Below are 19,992 nucleotides of genomic sequence, written 5' to 3'. Positions count from 1 at the left end.
CACACCAAAACCACCAGCGAACTTCGTAGACAAACTATTATGTATCACAGAGAAACACAAGGTCGGCTCCATTGATGAGCTCACTCATTAGGATCAGCATATTGACGAGGCGGCTCATTCTCAGCTGTCTTAACCGTCATCCTGATGCTCAGGCAGAGCGCTGACTGTGGCCCGTAGACAGGCAGCCAATGAAAATGCAAGCAGCACCAGCAGGCAAACAGGCCCTCCATCCTCTTTTTATGCCTCACTAGGCTTGTTCTGACAACAGCACTGTGTACACTCACACACAAACACACACACTCTCTCACACACACACGCACGCACACACACTCTGAGAACTGTAAATCAGCCAGACTGCTGCTGCTTAACACTACTACAACAACAGCAACAACATTGAATATGCTTTACATCAAAGTCATAATCACACGACTCTTAGTGACTGACTGAAGAGACTACAGGTCATTTGAGCACAGTTTGAACCACATACAATGACAACTATAGCACGGAATGTTACAGTAACGCAATTATTATTAAATGTAGTTATTTAAGTCTTATTTATTTAATTTCTTGCTGCAGGTTATGTGAAAAGATGTCTGTATGCTAAATAGGAAAATACAGCCAACAGCCCATTAGCTTGGCTTAGCTCAAAGACTGGAGGCAGGAGGAAGCAGCTAGCCTTGCTCCATCCAAAGCTAAACTAGAATCAAACCTGTGTCGAGTTACAGGAAATACTCCCCTTTTGTCCCTGATTCATGGTTAGGATCCAAAATTACCTTCTTTATCATTTTAAGGACTCAACCTTCTATGAAAAGTGCCTTGAGATAAGGTATATTAGGATTTGGCGTTATACAAATACAATTTAATTAAACCTAAAAAAAGATAAATAAATACTGGCCAACATACATTTACCAGCACAAGCCAGATCAAAAGGTTTTCCATAGGGGCAATGTGACTGTGTGGAGTTTGAGAAAAGAAATAAATGATTAACAGATTTTTTTTAAATATTTGTATCTATAATTGTATAAATAATTGTCATTTATTTCTTAGTTAATTTGTATTGGAAACTTGCCATTTGAAGTACGGTACCGCTAAGGCTTGAATCTTGGAATATTAGGCCAATCAGGGTCCAATCCAGACTTCCTATGATAAGAGTTTTTTTTCTCTCATCTATCTTTCTTTCCCCCACCCCCTCAATTTTTTGTTTACTTCTCATCTGTCTCTCCCTGAACTCTGTCTTCTATCCCGTATCCATGTTCCCTTTCTCTATGGAGGTAAACAAACATTTAATAATTAAATGAATTAATATAAGCTTGTTGTTTTTCAGTGACAGTTCGTCCGTCTCCAGTAACTCACTAAACAGAGATAGAAGAAAGATGTACCAGCCTGTTGTTGCAGCCACAGAAAGGTGTATGCCATGTTACTTTAGTCAGCTATAAAGTGTGTAGATAAGCTCATGTTGCAGTATAAGACTTAATGAAAGGCTGTCACTGAAAGGGAGGAGAACAGGGAAAGGAGCCAAGTTAACTCAGCCTGCACCTATAAGTAACGAGAGAGATGTGCTGTCGCTCCCACTAAACTAAGTACGTGCCGGGACAAGTCATTGAGGTGTTAAAGTGATGATCGATTGGATAGATAAATTTTCTTTTTGCCGTGGCGTGCCACCATGGAGAAATGTCACCAGTGATAAGACTGAAAAGATACCAGCAATGTGCCACCACATATTTAAACACTCCCGACAGTTAAATGCTAGGTTTAGCATGACACAGTCTCTGGTTGCTAAAAAAAGGCATCTTTATATCTCTAATTGAGCTGTTGTGACAGCTGAGAGCAAGTGTCAATTAAAGGATTACCAAATGTAGTCAACTTAGCGTGTGTGTGTTGTAGTGAAGTGGACCTTCACAACGTCATGATTTCATCCAGTTGATTATCTGTCCGAGGAATTTACATATTAGGTGCATAAACCTTTGTTATGTGTGACCAATGTTTTTCCAAAGAAATTCGATAAAACCCACCTGACCAGTTGTCAAAAAGTCAAGTCTCAGCTGTAAATCATAAAATCTCACCTCATTTTTATAGCATCAAATAATTGATCAAAACTAAATTTCTAAGAAAGTTGAACACCTGAACATATGCCGCCACAATAACAGCTGCCAACTGTAAAATGACAAACTTTCTTTGGCGAGAATGTTCTTTGACGAGAATTTCTTTTTATTTGGGCCATGTCCCATCTATTAACATGGAGGAGGTGTGGTTTATGACTTATACTTCAGCCCGCTACCATCGTCCATCTTTATTTTCTGTCATTGACCAGTACCAGTGACGTCTTGGTATTTCTGCTGGTTGCCTGGCAGCCTCATTGTTAAACAAACAAGGCATAATGTGTTGCCTTCTGGTAGAGGCAGGCTACCTGTTTCCATTCTCTATGGTCCACACATGAGGACTCTCCGCAAGAAAGCAAATTAGCACATTCCCCGAAAATGTTGAAATCTTCCTTTAAAACAACCACTCTAGTAGTTTTGATCTCAAAATATGCTGCATTGTCAGCCCTTGTTATTAAACAGTTAAGACTTTTAGTGCACCGGAAGACAACTGGTCCAAGGTGCTAATGTGTAGCTGGGACCGCTCCAGGTCAATATTGCATCAATGTTTAGAGTAATATTGACTTTTCTCTGAGTGCCATTAGCAATGGGTGTCAGAGAATGAGATTATGTAGCAGAGTGTCCTCTTTATAACAGTGTGGAGCCACAATTATATCCAGCGCCAAAAACGAAATCCCTCAGCAGTGTCTATTCCCTGATGAAAACTCTGCAGTCTACCAGGAGTAGGCATATCAGAGCACAAGACACCCACTGGAACATTTGAGTTCAGCAGGACACACACACACACACACACACATACACATACACACACACACATACATACATACACATACACAGGAGCCAGGCGTGATTAAGGAACTTGAGGAGGCGAGTAGGCCGTCCTCTCCAGGCCTCAGGGGCTGTTTATGAGGCGATGGAGATGAGTGTAAATCTTTCAGTTCAACTGCTGTCAGCAGCACGCTTAAAAATGGGTGAGCCCATTACTGATTGTTCTGGGTCGGCAGAGAAAACCCTCCCCACCAGCATCACAGACATCTGATACATCAAGTATGATACCAGCCCTGCAGGATGTACAGAGGCGGAGGCCAACACTCACATAGGGTTTGATCGTCGCCCGCGGTTGCCCTTTTTGCCGATGACAGGTGTGCCGAAGTGCTCGGGGTTGGTGAGAGGGAGTCTGTCAAGTGTCTGCAGAGGAGAGAACAGAAATGAGCCTCAGTGGCATCTTGTCACACACTAAATCTGAAGACAGAAGATTGATCCTGTATACCTTGAAGAAATTTCAACAGTTACAAACAGAGAGATTTACCATCACAGCACTTTCCTGTGATGCGAGTTTACATATCCTGAAAATATTTCACAGCTGAACTTCTAGAGGCCAATATGGGACTATTCATGAGAAGCTTTTTTATTTGAGCACTGTGAATAGAGATGTGAGACTGTTTTGACTAAACAAAAGCTATGAAACAGACTCTGAGTCCCCAGGAAGCTGCAGGACAGCGCAATACTTGCCTCGCTCTCTGCAAAGTGACGCGCTCCTTTCAGGCAGAGAGAGGAACGCCTCAGGGTCTTCTCATCGCCATCGTCAAAGACTGCAGAGATGAGAGTGAAAACTATTAGCCTGCTGTATGTAGGCAAGGAGTCCACCAATATACACACACACACACAGTTACAAAATGTCTGCTTGTTTTATGATACGCTGAAAACAACTTATGTTTGTGGATAAATCCAACAGAGTCGCTTCCAGCTCATGGCTCTATCAGAGCTTCAAGGACCCTCTGTGCAGCAGAGAGTGGAGTAAATGGTAAAATAAGAGACGTGGGGGAACTGTGTAATGCATCGACTGATATTAAATGTCCATAGATGTTTAAAATGTGTGGCCAAATATGATTACAGTACACAAAATGACAATATACATCAAATTGAGGAACAAAAACAGACTTCCTTTCGCTTTCATAGACAAACCCAGATGTGTAAATCCTCAAATCTCATTCATCAAATGTATTTGGCGACAACAATGAGGGAAAAGTCACTTATGGTAACTTCCGCAGTGACTTGAGTTTTTTCAAGTGTTTTCAAGACAGGAAAAACCCCATGGGCGTTTCTTAAGAGATGAACAGCTGCTGAGAAACTGCAGATCTGAGCAGCAGCCTTTATGCTGTGTGCTTTGGATTATCTAACATTTTAAATGTGTGCGCTTGACAGACTCGCACTTACAACTTGCCATGAAAACTACAGCAACAGTTTTTTAACTCAATTTACATTTTTCATGCTAAAATTCTAACTTTTGGCTGCTTCCAGCTTCTTAAATATTAATTTAGAATTTGCTGCATTTCTCTTTAACTTAATTGCAAACCAAATACCTCCGACTGTTGGAAAGTTGGTCGCAAAAATAAATTCAAGGAAGTCTTCATTTAAATATATTTATATTTTAGAGACCAAATGATAAATCCATCAATTATGATTTTAATGACGATGTTAACTATAAGTTCTACCACTGGAGATCCACCTCTAGTTATTTAAAAATAATTACACATTTGAATTAGTCACCAATATTGGTACAGTTACTAAATGAACAAATTACTTCATCATTTGTTCATTGTTCTCAATTGTTTAATGGGTTTGTCTTGACCAGTATTTCTCCTTGCTTTGGATGACAATATTTTGAAATATATATTAATATGGAAACATAATATATGTGAAGTCTAAGTTTTACTGTACATAATAAATAACCAAACAAACAACAGTAACTGTTTGGGATTTGATGGTTTGCAGATATGACTGAGCAGATACAGCACAGCAGCTTTACTGCTGTCAAGTCAATTTAAATTTTATTGATATAGCCTTATCTCACAATACAAGGAGCTTTACAATCTGCACAATACACAACACCATCCTTAGACCCTGAAAAATGATAAAGTCAACATCATCCAACACACACGAAGATTGCAGATGGTCCTTGCAACAACTTAGTGCAGTAACAAGTTTAACACACAAAGCGTGGAAACCCTTGTGAATTTAGTTTGTACACATGCACGTTTTATAAGCTTGCAGTGAGGAGAGTTAGATTCTTCCTGACAGGAGGTAAAGAAGGTGGTTTGTTGTTAACTTACCAACAGTATATATACTAGCATCAGTCAGCTTGTTGATTGTGGCCTCCTGGTAAACTCCATCCTGATTCTTCACCTCTACAACAGCACCCACCTGTTGGACAGATTCAATGCTGTTATTTGGCATCAAGATGCTAATTATTATTATTTTCTAATTAGTTTTTTTTATTTTTATTAATGAGCCGGCAATGGATGCTAACAGATAAAAACAAAAGGAAGTGGAACAAAAAAAGTGTCATAATTGGAATTTATTTGAAGTTTAAACAAAAAGGATCAGCTACAAAAAAAATGCATTAAGTGCAAATAATAGATGCGTTAGAAAAATACTCTATCTGACTGTAACAAAGCATCAATCCCCTCCATCTTTCTGGCCTTACCTTTAGAACTCCTTTGATATTTTCATCATGAACCTCAGCTGTGGTCAGATCTGGTTTAAAGGTCACCTGTGGAAGGGGGAGGCACCAGAGGGGGAGAATCACTAACAAGAATAAACAAACAATCCCCCACAGGCCTGACCGGGCCACATCAATCCTCCACTTCACAGAGGAAGCACATCCCTGCTGGACTTTATAACTGCTGACACGCTGATTACAGCGATGGACTCTTTCAGCTGGATGGGTTTGTTAGAGGTCACAGGCCTGAGATAAACACACTGGCGTGGATATTAAATACTACAGCTCATTTGTGGTGTTGTTGAGTGAGGGCCCGACACTTGACAACTGCGCCTCGACTGCTGGAGCCAACTGTGGAGGATTTCTGAAGTGAATGTTAACGGCTACGCAAATGGTCCAGCCCCAACCCTTCGATGCATCTGCAGCCTCCCCTAAGGGAGCCATGGGAGATCATAATCTGATCACGCGGTGGTAATCTTGCATTTGCATGGTGACCTGGCAATACTGAGTGACAAAAAATAGACCATAAGGCTGATACACACACACGCAAAGCCATTCACTGCAGATTTTTAAAAGGGGCATGTGAGAAATGTGTCCGTTTTGCATTGAAAAAGCCCCTCCCTACTTTTTATATCAAAAAGCTCATTTTTGCTTCCTAAGGGAAATTAAAGTAATTTTTGAGAGCATATGTTAGTAAAATAGTAACATAATTATAATGGAGAACTGGCTTCACTTTGATTGACTGTGATTTAGTCTCAATCTCAAAAAAAAAACCAAGCCTGCAGATAACGAATTCAGGCAATTTGTTGTCGAGTCGGTTTCAAATATAACAAGAGCAGAAACGGGAATCAAAGTGTGGCTGTGAAGACAGTATCAAGACAATGAATGAGAGAAATATATACTGTAAGACGCTGCTGTGCTGTCAGGTCATAAAATAAAAAGGGAGGAGAGAAGAATAAAAAGCATCCTGAGGCAGCAAATCATCAGTCATGGAGATAATGGCATTCCTGCTTAGTGGAATAAAGGAATCCCTTTCTTTACAGGGACCAGCACAGGAGGCTCAGCTCTCCACAGACAGAAGGAGGGTCACTGAAGCTGCCCGAAGACCCAGCTAGAGAGCGTCAGTAACACCTAACAACCTCTGACAGCCTCCTCACTGTGAGCTTGGTTCTTACAGCAGTCTATGCCAGTACATATAAACTGTAGAACCACTTAGACTGAACAACACATTTTGAAATAAGGTAGTAAAATAATAAGATGAACATGTTTAACAGGAGCTCAGTTTATTATAACAGAATGTAGCTAATCTGCAGGATGTTTCACAACACTAAATTTAGAAATTACATTATGTTTTGTTCCTGTTTACATAATACTAGAGCCAAATCAATATATCAGTTGACCAGTTTTATGAGTCAATGCTGGTCTGTCACAGATGTATTAGTATCAATATAAGTTGACCATATACCGAATATAAAGATGGACAACACGTCTGCACTCCCTCCTATTATTAATTAATATCCTGGATACAAACGTTGTCATCTTGAGCATTAGGAGCCAGAGACTGTGCAGAAGTGATCAGAGGATGGAGCCACATTATTGAGGTCCCACTGATACATGTGCTCTGTCAATCATGAGTCAGTCTCAGGTAGCTGCCAATCATTACGATTCAACCTGATTTGAGAATATCAACTACATAAAACCAAACCAACTGGAAACAAACACTTGAACAAACATCAATAGATAACTACAATCGAAAATGACAGAAACCATCTGTCTTCATTTGGTCCATGTCCCATCCACTAACATAGAGGAGGCAGGGTTGATGACTTATACTGCAGCCAGCCACCAGGTGGCAATTGATACACTTTGGCTTCAATTTTGGGGAGCTGTCATGACATCCATCTTTATAGACAGTCTATGATGTTGACCAATTTATTCCTACATGAAAACCTGGTCAGCTGAACAACCAATGACAGCCTATATAGAATAAGAACATGAGCCGATACATAGATACTTATCATTTTCAATCTCTAAAATCAACATCAGCCCAAAAGTTCAATATTGACCAGGCTCGACAATACAGCTATGAACAGTGCACTTTGATCTTGATTTATTCAAACATGATTTACTGCAAGGGGTTTCTTTGCCTTTAAGCCCATAAGCAGCAGAAGGGCATGAACCCGGGCTAACAACAAACAGTATTGTGACAGCTCAGACAAAAATAAACAGCAACTCCAGTTGTTCCACTCATTTTCTTGCCTCACAGCCTCTCTCTGCTCTCTGCTCCTGTCTACTCAGATAGTGAAGCATTCCTTCTCCTGACGTTACATGTTGTCTTGTTGACAATGTATCAACTACACTACATTTTCTTTAGAGCCAACAGGAGTGAGGATAACACTCAACATTTTAAACCTTTGTTTGAACATGGAGAAAAGAAACTGATTTTACGTATTGATCTGACCGAATTCACAATTAAAATTATAAAATTATGATAAATGGACGAAACTAGCATGGTAAACTCGCAAATACTTACATAATAAACAAAATAGCAAGCACAACAGATCATGACAATAAACCTTCTGAGAAATAACATCTGGAAACATTTTGAATACAACACCAGGGATAGAAAACTTGTTGATAAAAAGGTGCAATTGTTTGTTTTCTTTTGGAAAATTATCACAGTACTAACATTAGCACGACAACAAATCTGAGGCCACCAGTAAACATTGACACAAAATTTTCTTGATCTACTTTTGAAAGTAAAATTGAACTTCTTTTTAATAAAGAGATTCTTTGCATTTGCATTCTGCAGTGAAATCTGTAAAAACAAAACACTAAAAAAATGCTTTATAAACATGCAGCATGTAACATACATTTGTTGGCTCTCTGCTTGTAAGATAGTCTTGAATGATCATATGCATGCTGAACCTTTAACAATAGAACGACATGGTGCTAATTCACTTTTTACAGGTCCTCTAAATCATCCTAAAATAACAAGATTTTTTTGCTGAGCCTTAAAAATCGCTCAAAAGACACGAGCGACACACACGGTGCAACCATCGACTTTGTTTAACAAGCAGAGATTAATGAACCAAAGAGCTAAAGAGGAATTCATTAATGTCATATTTCAATGTTTGCGTAACGGAGCTCACATTCACATTACAGCTACTCAAAAACAAAGCCCACGCTCAGCCAATTAGTATGGTAATTAATTTATGAGCCGAGACTGTCCTATTATCTTCATTTAAGCCCATCATATTTAAATTAAGAACATCAGATCGTTTGTCCATGAGACAAGACGGCACATCATTTGATGATTTCAGCTGGTAGACCAGAATGCCAGAACGCTGCTGCTCTTTTGTCTCTACAGGGGAACTGTAGTGCACTGACACAGTGAAAAAGCCAGCATCCACTCTTTGTTCCTCCCACACACTCCAGCAGAAAGAGAGACAAGCGATCTGTCTCTATTGTATTACCCAGATGCTCCAGCTCCACTGGGAAATGAGATACTGTACTACGTGCATCGTGTAATGCCCTCATCAGCAATGCATAAAACCAATGGGGGACGCGGAAGCTGTGGGCGAACGGGACGCCTGAGGACGTCTAGGTACCTGGTGGGGCGGCCCAGATCCTGTATCTGTCACAGATGGGCTGCTTGATCAGCGATTCATCTGTATGAGCAGTACTAACAACCTAGACCAGGTGGTAGCGCTCCAGCATGTGAGCAGCCCAGATGGATCTTTGGCAACATCAGAAATCATTGAAATGATCATTTCTCAAAGTCTACAATGAACATCTCTGATCATCACAGCAGTCTCATCTCTAAAGGAATGTGTTGGACAGTGGCTTTAAAATGTGACCATCTCTTATCCAACCACTGCGGATGAACAATAAAGCTGAGCTGAGTGATCAGACAAAGACAAGGGACCCTCGCCCTGATGCATTCCACTTCACAGACAATACATTCATAATTTTAGATCAGAGCACTTGTGACTTACCTTGGCCTTGACTAGCCTCTTGGCAGTCTTAATCTTGGCCTCACAGAAAGCCCCTCGGTACTTTGCACTCACGTCCGTCCCTACTGTCAAGTAGGGGGGCTCCTCCAGAGTCTGAGGAAATTAAAAAGAACACAAAACAAGTGAGTTCAAAGTATTTTATTATATATATATAGCTTACTGACACAGGTGTATTATCTCAGCTAAGGCAGGAGGACACACATACGAGCATCACACAGTCTGGGCAGGATACGCAAAATGCACCCGGCTCAGTGATTCATCCATAGAAAACACATACCATCTGCTCTGGGTATTGGAAAACAAGCCTCTGAGGGAGCAAATAAAAAGGCCACTTCTCCACTGCTTTGATGACTACAGAGAGGAAGCTCTCCGAAACACATAGCACCATCTTGTGTCATTATTAGATGTTTATCAACCCCCCCAAGAACAGATTTGCAGAGGGTAAGGTACACAGAGAAAACAGACGATCAGTGTGTGGATGAGGGCAGACGAGGGTTTTTTATAAAGCTTGAGAAAAAGCCTCACACAACACTGGTATATTTAGACATCTTTCTAGAATAAGACTCAAAGTGGGCCACACTTCCTGCTGACAGGACACATCGAAACTGGTAGCAATGTCATACTTGAGCTTGGCTAATTATGAGGGTAGATTTTAACTCTTGTAATTTAGCACATTTGAGAAGGAGCTGATTTTTTTCCCAATGTACCAATTTTTAAACGGACCAAGAAAACACATTTTCTTACTTTCTGAGTGAATTAATAAATGACTGAAGTGTAATGAAAGGGATCCCTTACAACTTAATATCAGGTTATCTCCAAAAAAATCACCACAGAATGATGGTTATGGCCTTTTATAGTTGATAGTTTGTTATTCAGAAGACTAAGTAAGATGCCAACTCTACAATTTTTCTCTCCCGATCACAGACATAAATCTTATGTGTCTGGGCTCATGGCAGCTGTTCATTGTTCCCACGAGGAGGAAAAGAAAAGAGTGTACAGGTTGCCATTCCAACTAACAACTACACCAGCATTTAGCAGCACTCAAACCAGTGAAGAGGAACTAATCACTGACACCAGATGCTCTCGGCCTCTGTGGCACATACTTGTGGCATGACCAGATTGCTTTCAGGACCGACATTTGCGAATGAGTCCTTTGACATGTTTTAACTGTTTGCGGGTTATTTTCATTGTTTGCCCAAAGCATTCAGGTCCTGAATATGGTTTTATCAACTTTAGAATTCCTTATCCAAGTCAGATTATTTATTTATTGTAAACCGGGGGCATGTACACCAGCCGTCAAAAGACCCACTGCCTTTGTGTAAACACTGGAATCTGTTCCTAACATATGCACGTGAGCAAACCCTTGAGTGGCATAAAATAAATTACAATACACAGCAGCCAACAGTTTTATAGAGGGGTTTCACATTGATGGAGTGGTTCAGCAGAAGTGAACCCAGTAGCTTCGGGGGTTGGCGGAGAAAAACTGCTCCTTTTGACTCCATTTCAACACATTTAGCAGGTGCAACAGACTTTTTTACCACTGCTAGAATGCTAGATTTGAACTTGAAGACAGAAACTGTTAATGCTAACACTATTGTCTACATGGATGCTGTACACGCTGTAATATTAAGGACATCAAATTAACAGCATATACAATAGCAATATGTTGCCGTTCCCGATAAATCAGACTAACACGTGTTAACAGCTATATGATTACATTGTCCAATTATCCAAATGAACATCAGGGTTTCATGTCACTCATTTATCTGATCTGACAGACATATAAAGCATGGAGTAATTTTGGGACTCACATGCAAACGACAGAATCAAGAAAATAATCTGATAGTTTATTACCAGACATCAACAGAGGTGAGGATGATCTGGAGAGGCAGATGACAACTAATACATCACTCTTCCATATTCTGATGCAGGTGAATTAGGCGAACTAGAGATTCGCTGGTATTCAACTAGGATCCTACAATTGATATCAAAAAGTACTAGAAGTAGATACAGTATGGTGAACTAAAAGTAAAAATGGTTTCTGTAACCCAGTTCAGCTCTAAGGTGAAAGAACTAATAAAATACCTCAAGTAGTGTTTCAGAGTTAAAAAAGAAAAAAAGAGTTCTGTGTTTGTATGCAGCTCTTACTGATGGGTAGTGCTGTGGACTGTGGTTACGAATAGCTGTCCAATATATCAGTTTGCCAATAATATGAGGTGATATGAGACTTAAACATACATTTCTGTATGGGAGTTTATGATATTCACCAATACATACACTTTAATTTTTTACGAAATATACAATGCAAAAAAGATTTGCATTAATTTTTTCATTTTACATTATAAAAATCAATGTTTATATTTTTTTCATTGTTATTTATCTTAGGTTTTAAGACAGATTTTTGCACTGAGTGAAGCTTTTGGTTTATAAATCTTCTTTATGATCAGAAATTGACCAACACTTGATAAACAGAACATTTTACAAATCTGAGGTGGATCAATTATGTGAAATACCTCCTCTTTGTGCTTACACAATGCATAAGCAATATATCAATTTATATGTATTGTTGCTGATGAAAATTATATTGCGATAACTATTGATATTGTTTTATTGCCCTGCCCTATGGTATCAGAAATATTTTGTTCTGTAAGATGTGTATCTGCATTACCCCCCAAAAATCTATATCAGTCGGGCTCTAGTTACAAATAGTAAAGATGGGTGTGTGCAAAAATGATGATGTGTTTCTTTCATTAACATATCCCTGCAGAGTGAAATTATGCTAAGTCAATTGTTGAGCTGGCTGCAGAAATAAGAAAAAATTCCAGAAACGTGTTTTTCTGTGCTGAGGAAACCAGGACTTGTAACAGTCAAACCAGGACACGGTGCCTCATCTCCGCCGTCTGAGATTCTGACAGATGGTATTCAGGGGCAGAGTCCAGCGCACTTCAGCCTCCCTACCTCTCAGATAAAACACCTCGTTTGTCTTAGGAGCAGCCGGCCTCAGCTCCAGCTGCCCTCGCCAACACCGGGTTTACATGACGCAGCAGCCATGTCTTCTCGCTAACCATCTCTCTCGTCAATCGAGACAAAGCTGGACTGCCACTGTGTATATCATATATATAATACCAGAACATTCCAGGTTCACTTTGGTACTACTACTCCTGCTCAAAGCCTTTCCATCTCTTCTACTACTAGAAAAGTCATACCAATCAGTCGGAGATGGCAGCTTGTGTTATCTTGACAGTTGGGGCTGAGAAACCTCCTCAACCTAACAAGACGTGATAACACACAACTGAGGCCAGATTTCCATTTTTCTTGCTTGTGTGCGGACGGCTTGTTGTTTTCTTTTTATATACAGTCCATAGTTGTGTCCCGTGATAAAGCCCCGCCTCCCTGCATTCAGCAAAATGTATGAAAGAAAAATCCTTCCTTGGATTGGATTGCCATTTAGCCTACAGCCGTCTGGAGAAAAACATTGACTTCTTCTTTTGTATTTTCACTGGTCCTGCTAGTGCTGAACAACAGACAATGTTTCCCCGACTCGAAAACAAAATAAAAACATGCAATCAAGATGACTAAGCTCAGAGAGGAGGAATTCCTTTGCCCTTTGGGATGTGTAACATCCTCTCGCCAACCCCAAATACCCACATGCACCGAACAAGAGCTGCTCTAACTTAAGATCCTGCCATAAGAAAAAGAGTGCAGCAGTATTTATCAGAAGCCCACTTCGGCTACTCCATGCAAAAGTCAACAAAAGGGTAATAGCAGTAGTATAATCAAGACCAGCTTTCTGGCTACACACCTAGCGCCAGTGATGTGGAAAATACTCTCCAGGCACACGTGCTTGATTAAACACATACAAATGTGATTTGGCGTGGGCTGGCAAATCGCACCTGGGGCTGGCAGGGAAAGAAAAAAACCTAAACTGCAGCTTGATTTGGATGAAATGCATTACAAAAAACAAAAGATACATGTTTGAAAGGATGATACTTGAATATCAGGCTAACGTGCACAGCTCTCATTAGATAACACTTAAATATATTCATGCTATAAAAGCTTTTTTCCAATCCACAAAAGGGACAAGCTAAAACAAATGGCAGAGATGTCAGCGCACTGGGGTTGGCCATAAAGTACTAGTTTCCTGGCTGTTGAATCATATAGACAATTTAAACAGCTCTCGCACCTCAGCTGATTACTAGTGATCCGAGGCCTACTCAGTATTTAAGCCTTTCTAGTCAGAGGGACAAAACAGGCAAAGCTGCTACATTCAGTCAGGGCTCTGAAACCATTCCAGCTTTACAGTAACAAAATATCCTGGAGTGACACTGGCAGCAGCAGAACGAGATTCGTTTCTGTTCATAAAGAGGTCTTGGGTCATGAAAAATTGAACAGCCCGGTCCACAGAGTGTGAGTTGAAATAAGCCACTGCTTATAGTGCATTTTTTGGACAGCATGAATGACTATAGCATTTTTATTTCGCAGCTCAGTAAAAAGACATGGCAGCTATCGAATGCTTAAAGCTGCAGAAAAATAAAATAAAAATGGCATAGTTGTGGCGTGCTAACTATGGGTTGTAAATCAGTGAGTGTATAAGCTTGTTTTATATCTGTCATCAGGGACAGGCTCAGGGAATCCCTGACAGGCTGTTTCTCTGTGACTGTCCCATGCAAACATACAGACAACCCCTGCTAATTGCACCTGCACTGGTCTCTTTAAATATTTCTTCAGCCTCTCACGCACTAATAAAATGTGACCATTACGTTCCAGTAAAACTAGCCCCAGCAGATTCACATGTCAAAGTTCAGTCCTGACGAACCACAAATTTGCAATGTCACCCAGTTGGGGTCGGTAGGTGGCATCTTTCATCTTTTAAATGTTGACTGAACGGCCTGTGTATCAGACACATTGAAATAACACAGCTGCAGACTTTTTAAACTCACACCATGTGCTTTATGAGCATCTTGATCCAAATGCTGAAGGTCGTAAATATCAAGTTTGAATAAGCGCCATTTATTGAAATGATTTAAATGAAGGCTCAGTTTCATGATGGGAAACGCTCAGATGCCTCACCCTGGTTTCGCACTTGATTCACTCGTGGTTGTACGGCTGTGTTACAGAGAGACGCTTCTTTTCGGACAAATTATCTTTGACAGGATAGTGGTGAGCAGAGAGCACACAAACTGACACCAGCCAAGTGCAATTTAGACCTGCCCTCATGTTAATTAGTTGCAGCTGATGCGACATACCACTGGCACATTTGTTATTGCAGACGGCGACAGCGATGCTCAGCTAAAAATGAAAAGCTGCATGGCTGCACACTGCACGGCTAATGCCAAAGATTTTTGCTAATAATTATTAGTAAACCTTAGTTAGCACCAGCCCCTCCCCTTCCAATGTTGCACTGTCCATATTGTCACATGCCATATTACCCAAACATAAATTACATTTCATTTAGCTGATGCTTTTATGCAAAGCGAATTACAATAAATGCATTCAACCATGAGGGTACAAACCCAGAACAGTAAGAATCATGCAAGTACGATTTGCTTCAAAACTATGGATTGCATAGTTTACTATATAATACTAACAATGTTGTTGATACAATCTAGGAACTGACAGACTGTCTACAAACTGATCAGATTATAATTTCAGGATTATCTACATCAGACTAGTTTAATCAGTTGTGTATTATGTATCGCTACGCAGGGAGTTACATGAATCCATCAAACTCTATGCACTAATAAAAATCATATGGTGCTGCCCAGACCGGAACAACAAACTGAGTAGAAGGGTTATGGAGATGTCAATCAAGCACATTATGTGAACGCTTTGACCGTAGGAGTTTTTAAGTAGACATCACAAGTGAAAACACTGGTGTGTGTGTGCAGGCACTATTAGATTTTGTATACAAATATGATCATTTTATTTTCACATGACACATTATTATTGGTTCTTAACTAGTTTGAAAGACCAGCCACAACATACAAATGCTGCTCATATTTTAATGTGTCAATAGGGACAAATATATGAAAACATAATAATGACAAGGTTCACTTCAAATGATGAGTGCTGCAGTGTTATATTAAAGCATGCAACTCTTCTTCCACAAATACTAATAACTAATAATTAGTATCACTCAGAGATTATGTGATTTAAATTACAGGCAAATCTTGCTACTGTGTACACTGTGCTGTTCAGATCAGAGACTTTTAAAGACAAGTTTACTAATTAAATAGCACATGCCTTTATTAGGATGGATGTGTTGCTATTGCATGTTGGTATGTTTGAAGCTACACAACAATGTAAAATGATGCTATGAAGAGCTTGGGGTGGTGGAAACACAATGACACACCTAAACAACACTTCCACGTTTAACAATAAAATCAAATCATATTTGCTAGATTTCCTTTCTACAGAGCAATTATTTTCAATGGGAAAATTACGATCCATCGATGTGTGCATAAGCATACAAATGTGCACCTTTGTATAAAGACCATTCAGGCACTAGGCAGCATAACTGAAATATCATAAACAATAGTTTTGACCCATTATATTGTGCTATAATCAATAGGCTTGTAGGCCGAACAAAGGAACATGCAAGAGGCATGCAGGAAAGAATTAAGCTCCCTCCCAGCCTCGCTCACACGTACAATAATCCTGCTGTGAATCACCTCTTTGTCCGAAACAGAGTCACCACAATTCCAGTGACTGGTGCTTCAGCAGGAGTTGCCTTGGCAATGCCGTAGCTTTAAACTAGGGGGAGAGGGAGGGGGGGGTTATTCCCCAAGATTTAGAACAGGCCAGAAAAATCCTCTCCTCTTGCAGAATTGCCAACACTTGAAAATTCTGATAAAATGCCACCTTTGAATTTAAAAAAAACTTTTAGACAAGTTCTCATGAATCATATTTGCTTATTGTTTTCAAGAAAGATACATCTGACCTCTTACCAACATGTGGCCACAAACGTACGAATGACTCCATAATGCAAATAGATTTTTAATGATTTACAGCGCTCTCTTTCTAACGATGTGGCCTTGTTACTTTTTCAGGTTTAAATACTGCCATGTCATCTTCGGTGGTTTCAGCACCGTAATTCTAACAGCAGGATTTTGTAACTCACGCTGTACGTTTTAAATTTTAATTCTCAAACTCAGCTGAGTTATCGCTGATGACACCATCTGCATTATTTTGTTATGTCTGAATGACAGGTGAACTAAACCTTATAAGTGCAATTTGTTGAGTGACATTTTAATTTAACTATAGGCCTGTCCACTTCCAAATGCCAAAGTGTTCTTGGGCAAGATACTGAACCCCAAATGGTGCCCACAGTGTATGAATAGTGTTTGATAAATGAAGCACTGTGTATAGACAAGCTGAATGAATGTGACTGTAAAGCACTTTGACTGAGCTAGGCTAAACAAGTAATACGAGTGGAAAAACACACATGACAGTGCACAATGAGCAAATCTTTACTCAACACCTATGAGAGGTTTTGGACAGCTCTCTCCACCACCGTCATCATCAAAACACCAAATGAGGGGAAATGGTTTTCCATTCCTCCAGTAGAGTCCAGCAACTTGTATAGTGAACCTGCTCTGGCAGCTTGTGGTTGTCCAACACCTTAGTAAGACACTTAATGTCAGTTTTTCTTCCGTCCCCTGTCTGTGTATAAGTCACAGTTCTGCTTGTGTGAGGTTATGTTTTGGGTATTTATTAAAAGAACCACTGTCTTGGTACAAACCTTATGCATGCAGACTACACCATTATATTATTAACGAGTGGAAGGATTTCATGGACATTACGATCATGTCTAGATTACCATGGTCATGGGCAAAGCACAACAGATCACTTAAAGTAAGGACTGCCTTTATTAAAGCATAGGCATTTATATGATATTGTTCTTAAATGAATTAGCCTTTAAGAATTCATAAGAATTCTCCAACAAATTAGTGCACTCCTATGATGTCTAATGTTCAGAGTGTTTTATCCTGCACACATTATTGAACATACACACATTGTGTGCAGTTGGTGAAGAAAAGGCTGTAGACCTAAAGCCAGAGACATGAAATGCTAAGTGAACATAATGAAAGGCTGTCCTTGTTACAGAACAATTTACAGTTGAGACATAGAGCAGATGCTCCTGTACACAGTAGTAAAATAAGTTAGCGCTCATCTAGCATCAATAGAGTCAGACGACTCTGTAGCTGTATAAAAAACAACAAATGCTATGACATTAAACCAAAAAGCCAATGTCAGTGCGAATGCTACAGTCCCTGCAGTTGTTATGTGGATAAGCAAATGTGAGTGTTATCAGACTCTAATATAAGGTTACTTCTATCCAGCTGGAGAGGATAATAACTGCCAAATGGTCATGACCATTTAATGAATTTTCCTGAGTTAAGTTTTATTCAAGTAGACACTTGTAGGAAGTTAAACAGCAAAGCCAGCCTAAGGTGTGAATAAGGGAGGTATCTGCCAACTCTGCATGTTTCCATATCATCTGTGGCTACATGCTCTGTTGTTTGAAATGCATTTCTAGTTGTGGCAATCGGAATTCCATTACTTTCCATGTGAAACAAACCATTTATATTGCCAACAAGTATGGATACAGGCAACACAAACAGCTTTGATACTTGATTTCCTCATCCAACCTCGTTTTGACCAAATGTATAAAATAAAGCTAAAATGCTGTTTTTCACTTCTATTCATATGCTGAGATAAACACACACATTCATACTGTGCATCTATGTGCAGCACTGTCGATTAGCGTGCGGTGGTATAGTTTGATTAACCACATCCAGCACAACATCATTAACAGCAAAGTGACCAGACTACAAATCATTACCAGCACCAGCTTTTAATTTGTCCAACACCAAGTGTTCCATCACAAAATGCTCACATCTTCTACTTGCTGTATTCTTCACCCCACAAGCATGGCAAACTTTATATACAAGTTTTACAAACAACACACCACATCTTGTCCAAGTTTCTCTATGTCACACCAATTAATTTTAAAGTAAAGAGACTTTGCAAAGTTAGTAGTCTACATATGGCTTACATGACAACAAGTGACACAACAGCCTGCAGTCATAACAACTGTCACAACACTGATCCACTGAAACTAAAAGAAACGATTGAATAGCTGGCATCACAGCCCATCTCTCAAACAATGACAGCTGCGACTCTTTTAAATAGAATAGGGCTGGAGGACACAATGTCAGAGCTTTAGAATAGTTTGTGTATTTTACACTTTCAATTATTCATATATTATTATGCACCATAACTTAGGCATAGATTTAGATTACACACTCCACGAAAGCAGTTTTAAAAATGAAATTCACATATACCACAACACTTCCAGGCACTATCTCAGCATATAATGTAATAACAAAGCATAACATCAACATCACAGTTCCCAAATTGTGTTTGCAAATACAGCTGCCGCCACTGGAAACTCAATACCATGCTTATCAAATAAATGTATTACTTTGGCCATTGTCCAAGACGCTCACCTCGCCGTGTTTGCACAAAACCAAAAACGACATTTAGTACAAGTTCACACTATCGACTAATTCATGAGATGATGACTGTGTGCATATAAAGCCACTGATATTAGATTTAACAGTTCAGTATTTGATTTGCCTGTACAGAAGAGATACGATCACATCACACCTGTTTTATCGTTATCGTACATTGGCTCCCAGTTTGTTTCAGGAGTGATTTTAAAAATGTGTTGTTTACTTCTAAGGCTTGTCATGGCCTGGCCCCAGGCTATATCTCTGATGTTTTAATTCCCCATTTACCTCTGTGCAGCTTACAATCTTTGGACAAGGGTCGGCTGTCCCTTCCTGAATCAAGGCTGAAAACTTGGGGGGGAAAGAGCATTTGCCATAGGGGCCCCAAGGCTCTGGCATGAATCGTCTGAGGAAATAAGGCTGTCTGAGACAGACTTGGCTAAAAATGTACTTTAATTTGAAGGGTATATTTCCATTTTCATCATTTGAGGTACCATGTTATTATTGTTCTGTATCTCTATTATTGTTATTACCATTATGTATGTACTTCTTTCTGTATTCTAACCGTAATTTTGTTGTTGTGCTCTATAAGTAAAGTTATTATTAAGTTATCATTGCCTGGTGTTTATACAGAAGTCAAATGACAATGAGAAGCAGCAGCGATGGAGGTATTGAGTTTCCCGTGGCATCAAACTACATGCATGGGGAAAAAATGAATGAACAACCATACCTTCATCTTTCAATGAGTCCTCTAGTCGACCAGTGTGACGAAAGTGGGGCTGCAAACAGAGGATGGAGAAGCTGTTACAGGCATCACACAGATACGGTGCCAACTTCAGTCTGCTACAACAACACAGGGT

The 19,992-nt window shown here is 39.7% G+C and overlaps 1 protein-coding gene across 5 annotated transcripts in view; it reads right to left on the bottom strand.

Moving 5' to 3' along the window:
- Positions 1–19,992, bottom strand: part of arid4b (AT-rich interaction domain 4B) — a 42,750-nt gene that overhangs the window by 20,453 nt on the left and 2,305 nt on the right. For all 5 annotated transcript variants that reach the window (XM_047342364.1, XM_035172040.2, XM_035172041.2 and 2 more), the window contains exons 2-7: positions 19,863–19,911; positions 9,600–9,710; positions 5,587–5,652; positions 5,213–5,303; positions 3,612–3,691; positions 3,196–3,287 (exon numbers count right to left, since the gene is read on the bottom strand). In XM_047342364.1, coding sequence (XP_047198320.1) covers positions 3,196–3,287; positions 3,612–3,691; positions 5,213–5,303; positions 5,587–5,652; positions 9,600–9,710; positions 19,863–19,868 — 446 coding nt within the window. In that variant the 5' untranslated portion in view covers positions 19,869–19,911. The remainder of the gene's footprint in view (positions 1–3,195; positions 3,288–3,611; positions 3,692–5,212; positions 5,304–5,586; positions 5,653–9,599; positions 9,711–19,862; positions 19,912–19,992) is intronic.

The sequence above is a fragment of the Hippoglossus stenolepis genome, chromosome 12 (genome assembly GCF_022539355.2).
Source record: "Hippoglossus stenolepis isolate QCI-W04-F060 chromosome 12, HSTE1.2, whole genome shotgun sequence".
NCBI lineage: Eukaryota > Metazoa > Chordata > Actinopteri > Pleuronectiformes > Pleuronectidae > Hippoglossus > Hippoglossus stenolepis.
The sequence above is the reverse complement of the archived record's forward strand: the minus strand, read 5'-3'. Positions and strand labels throughout refer to the sequence as shown.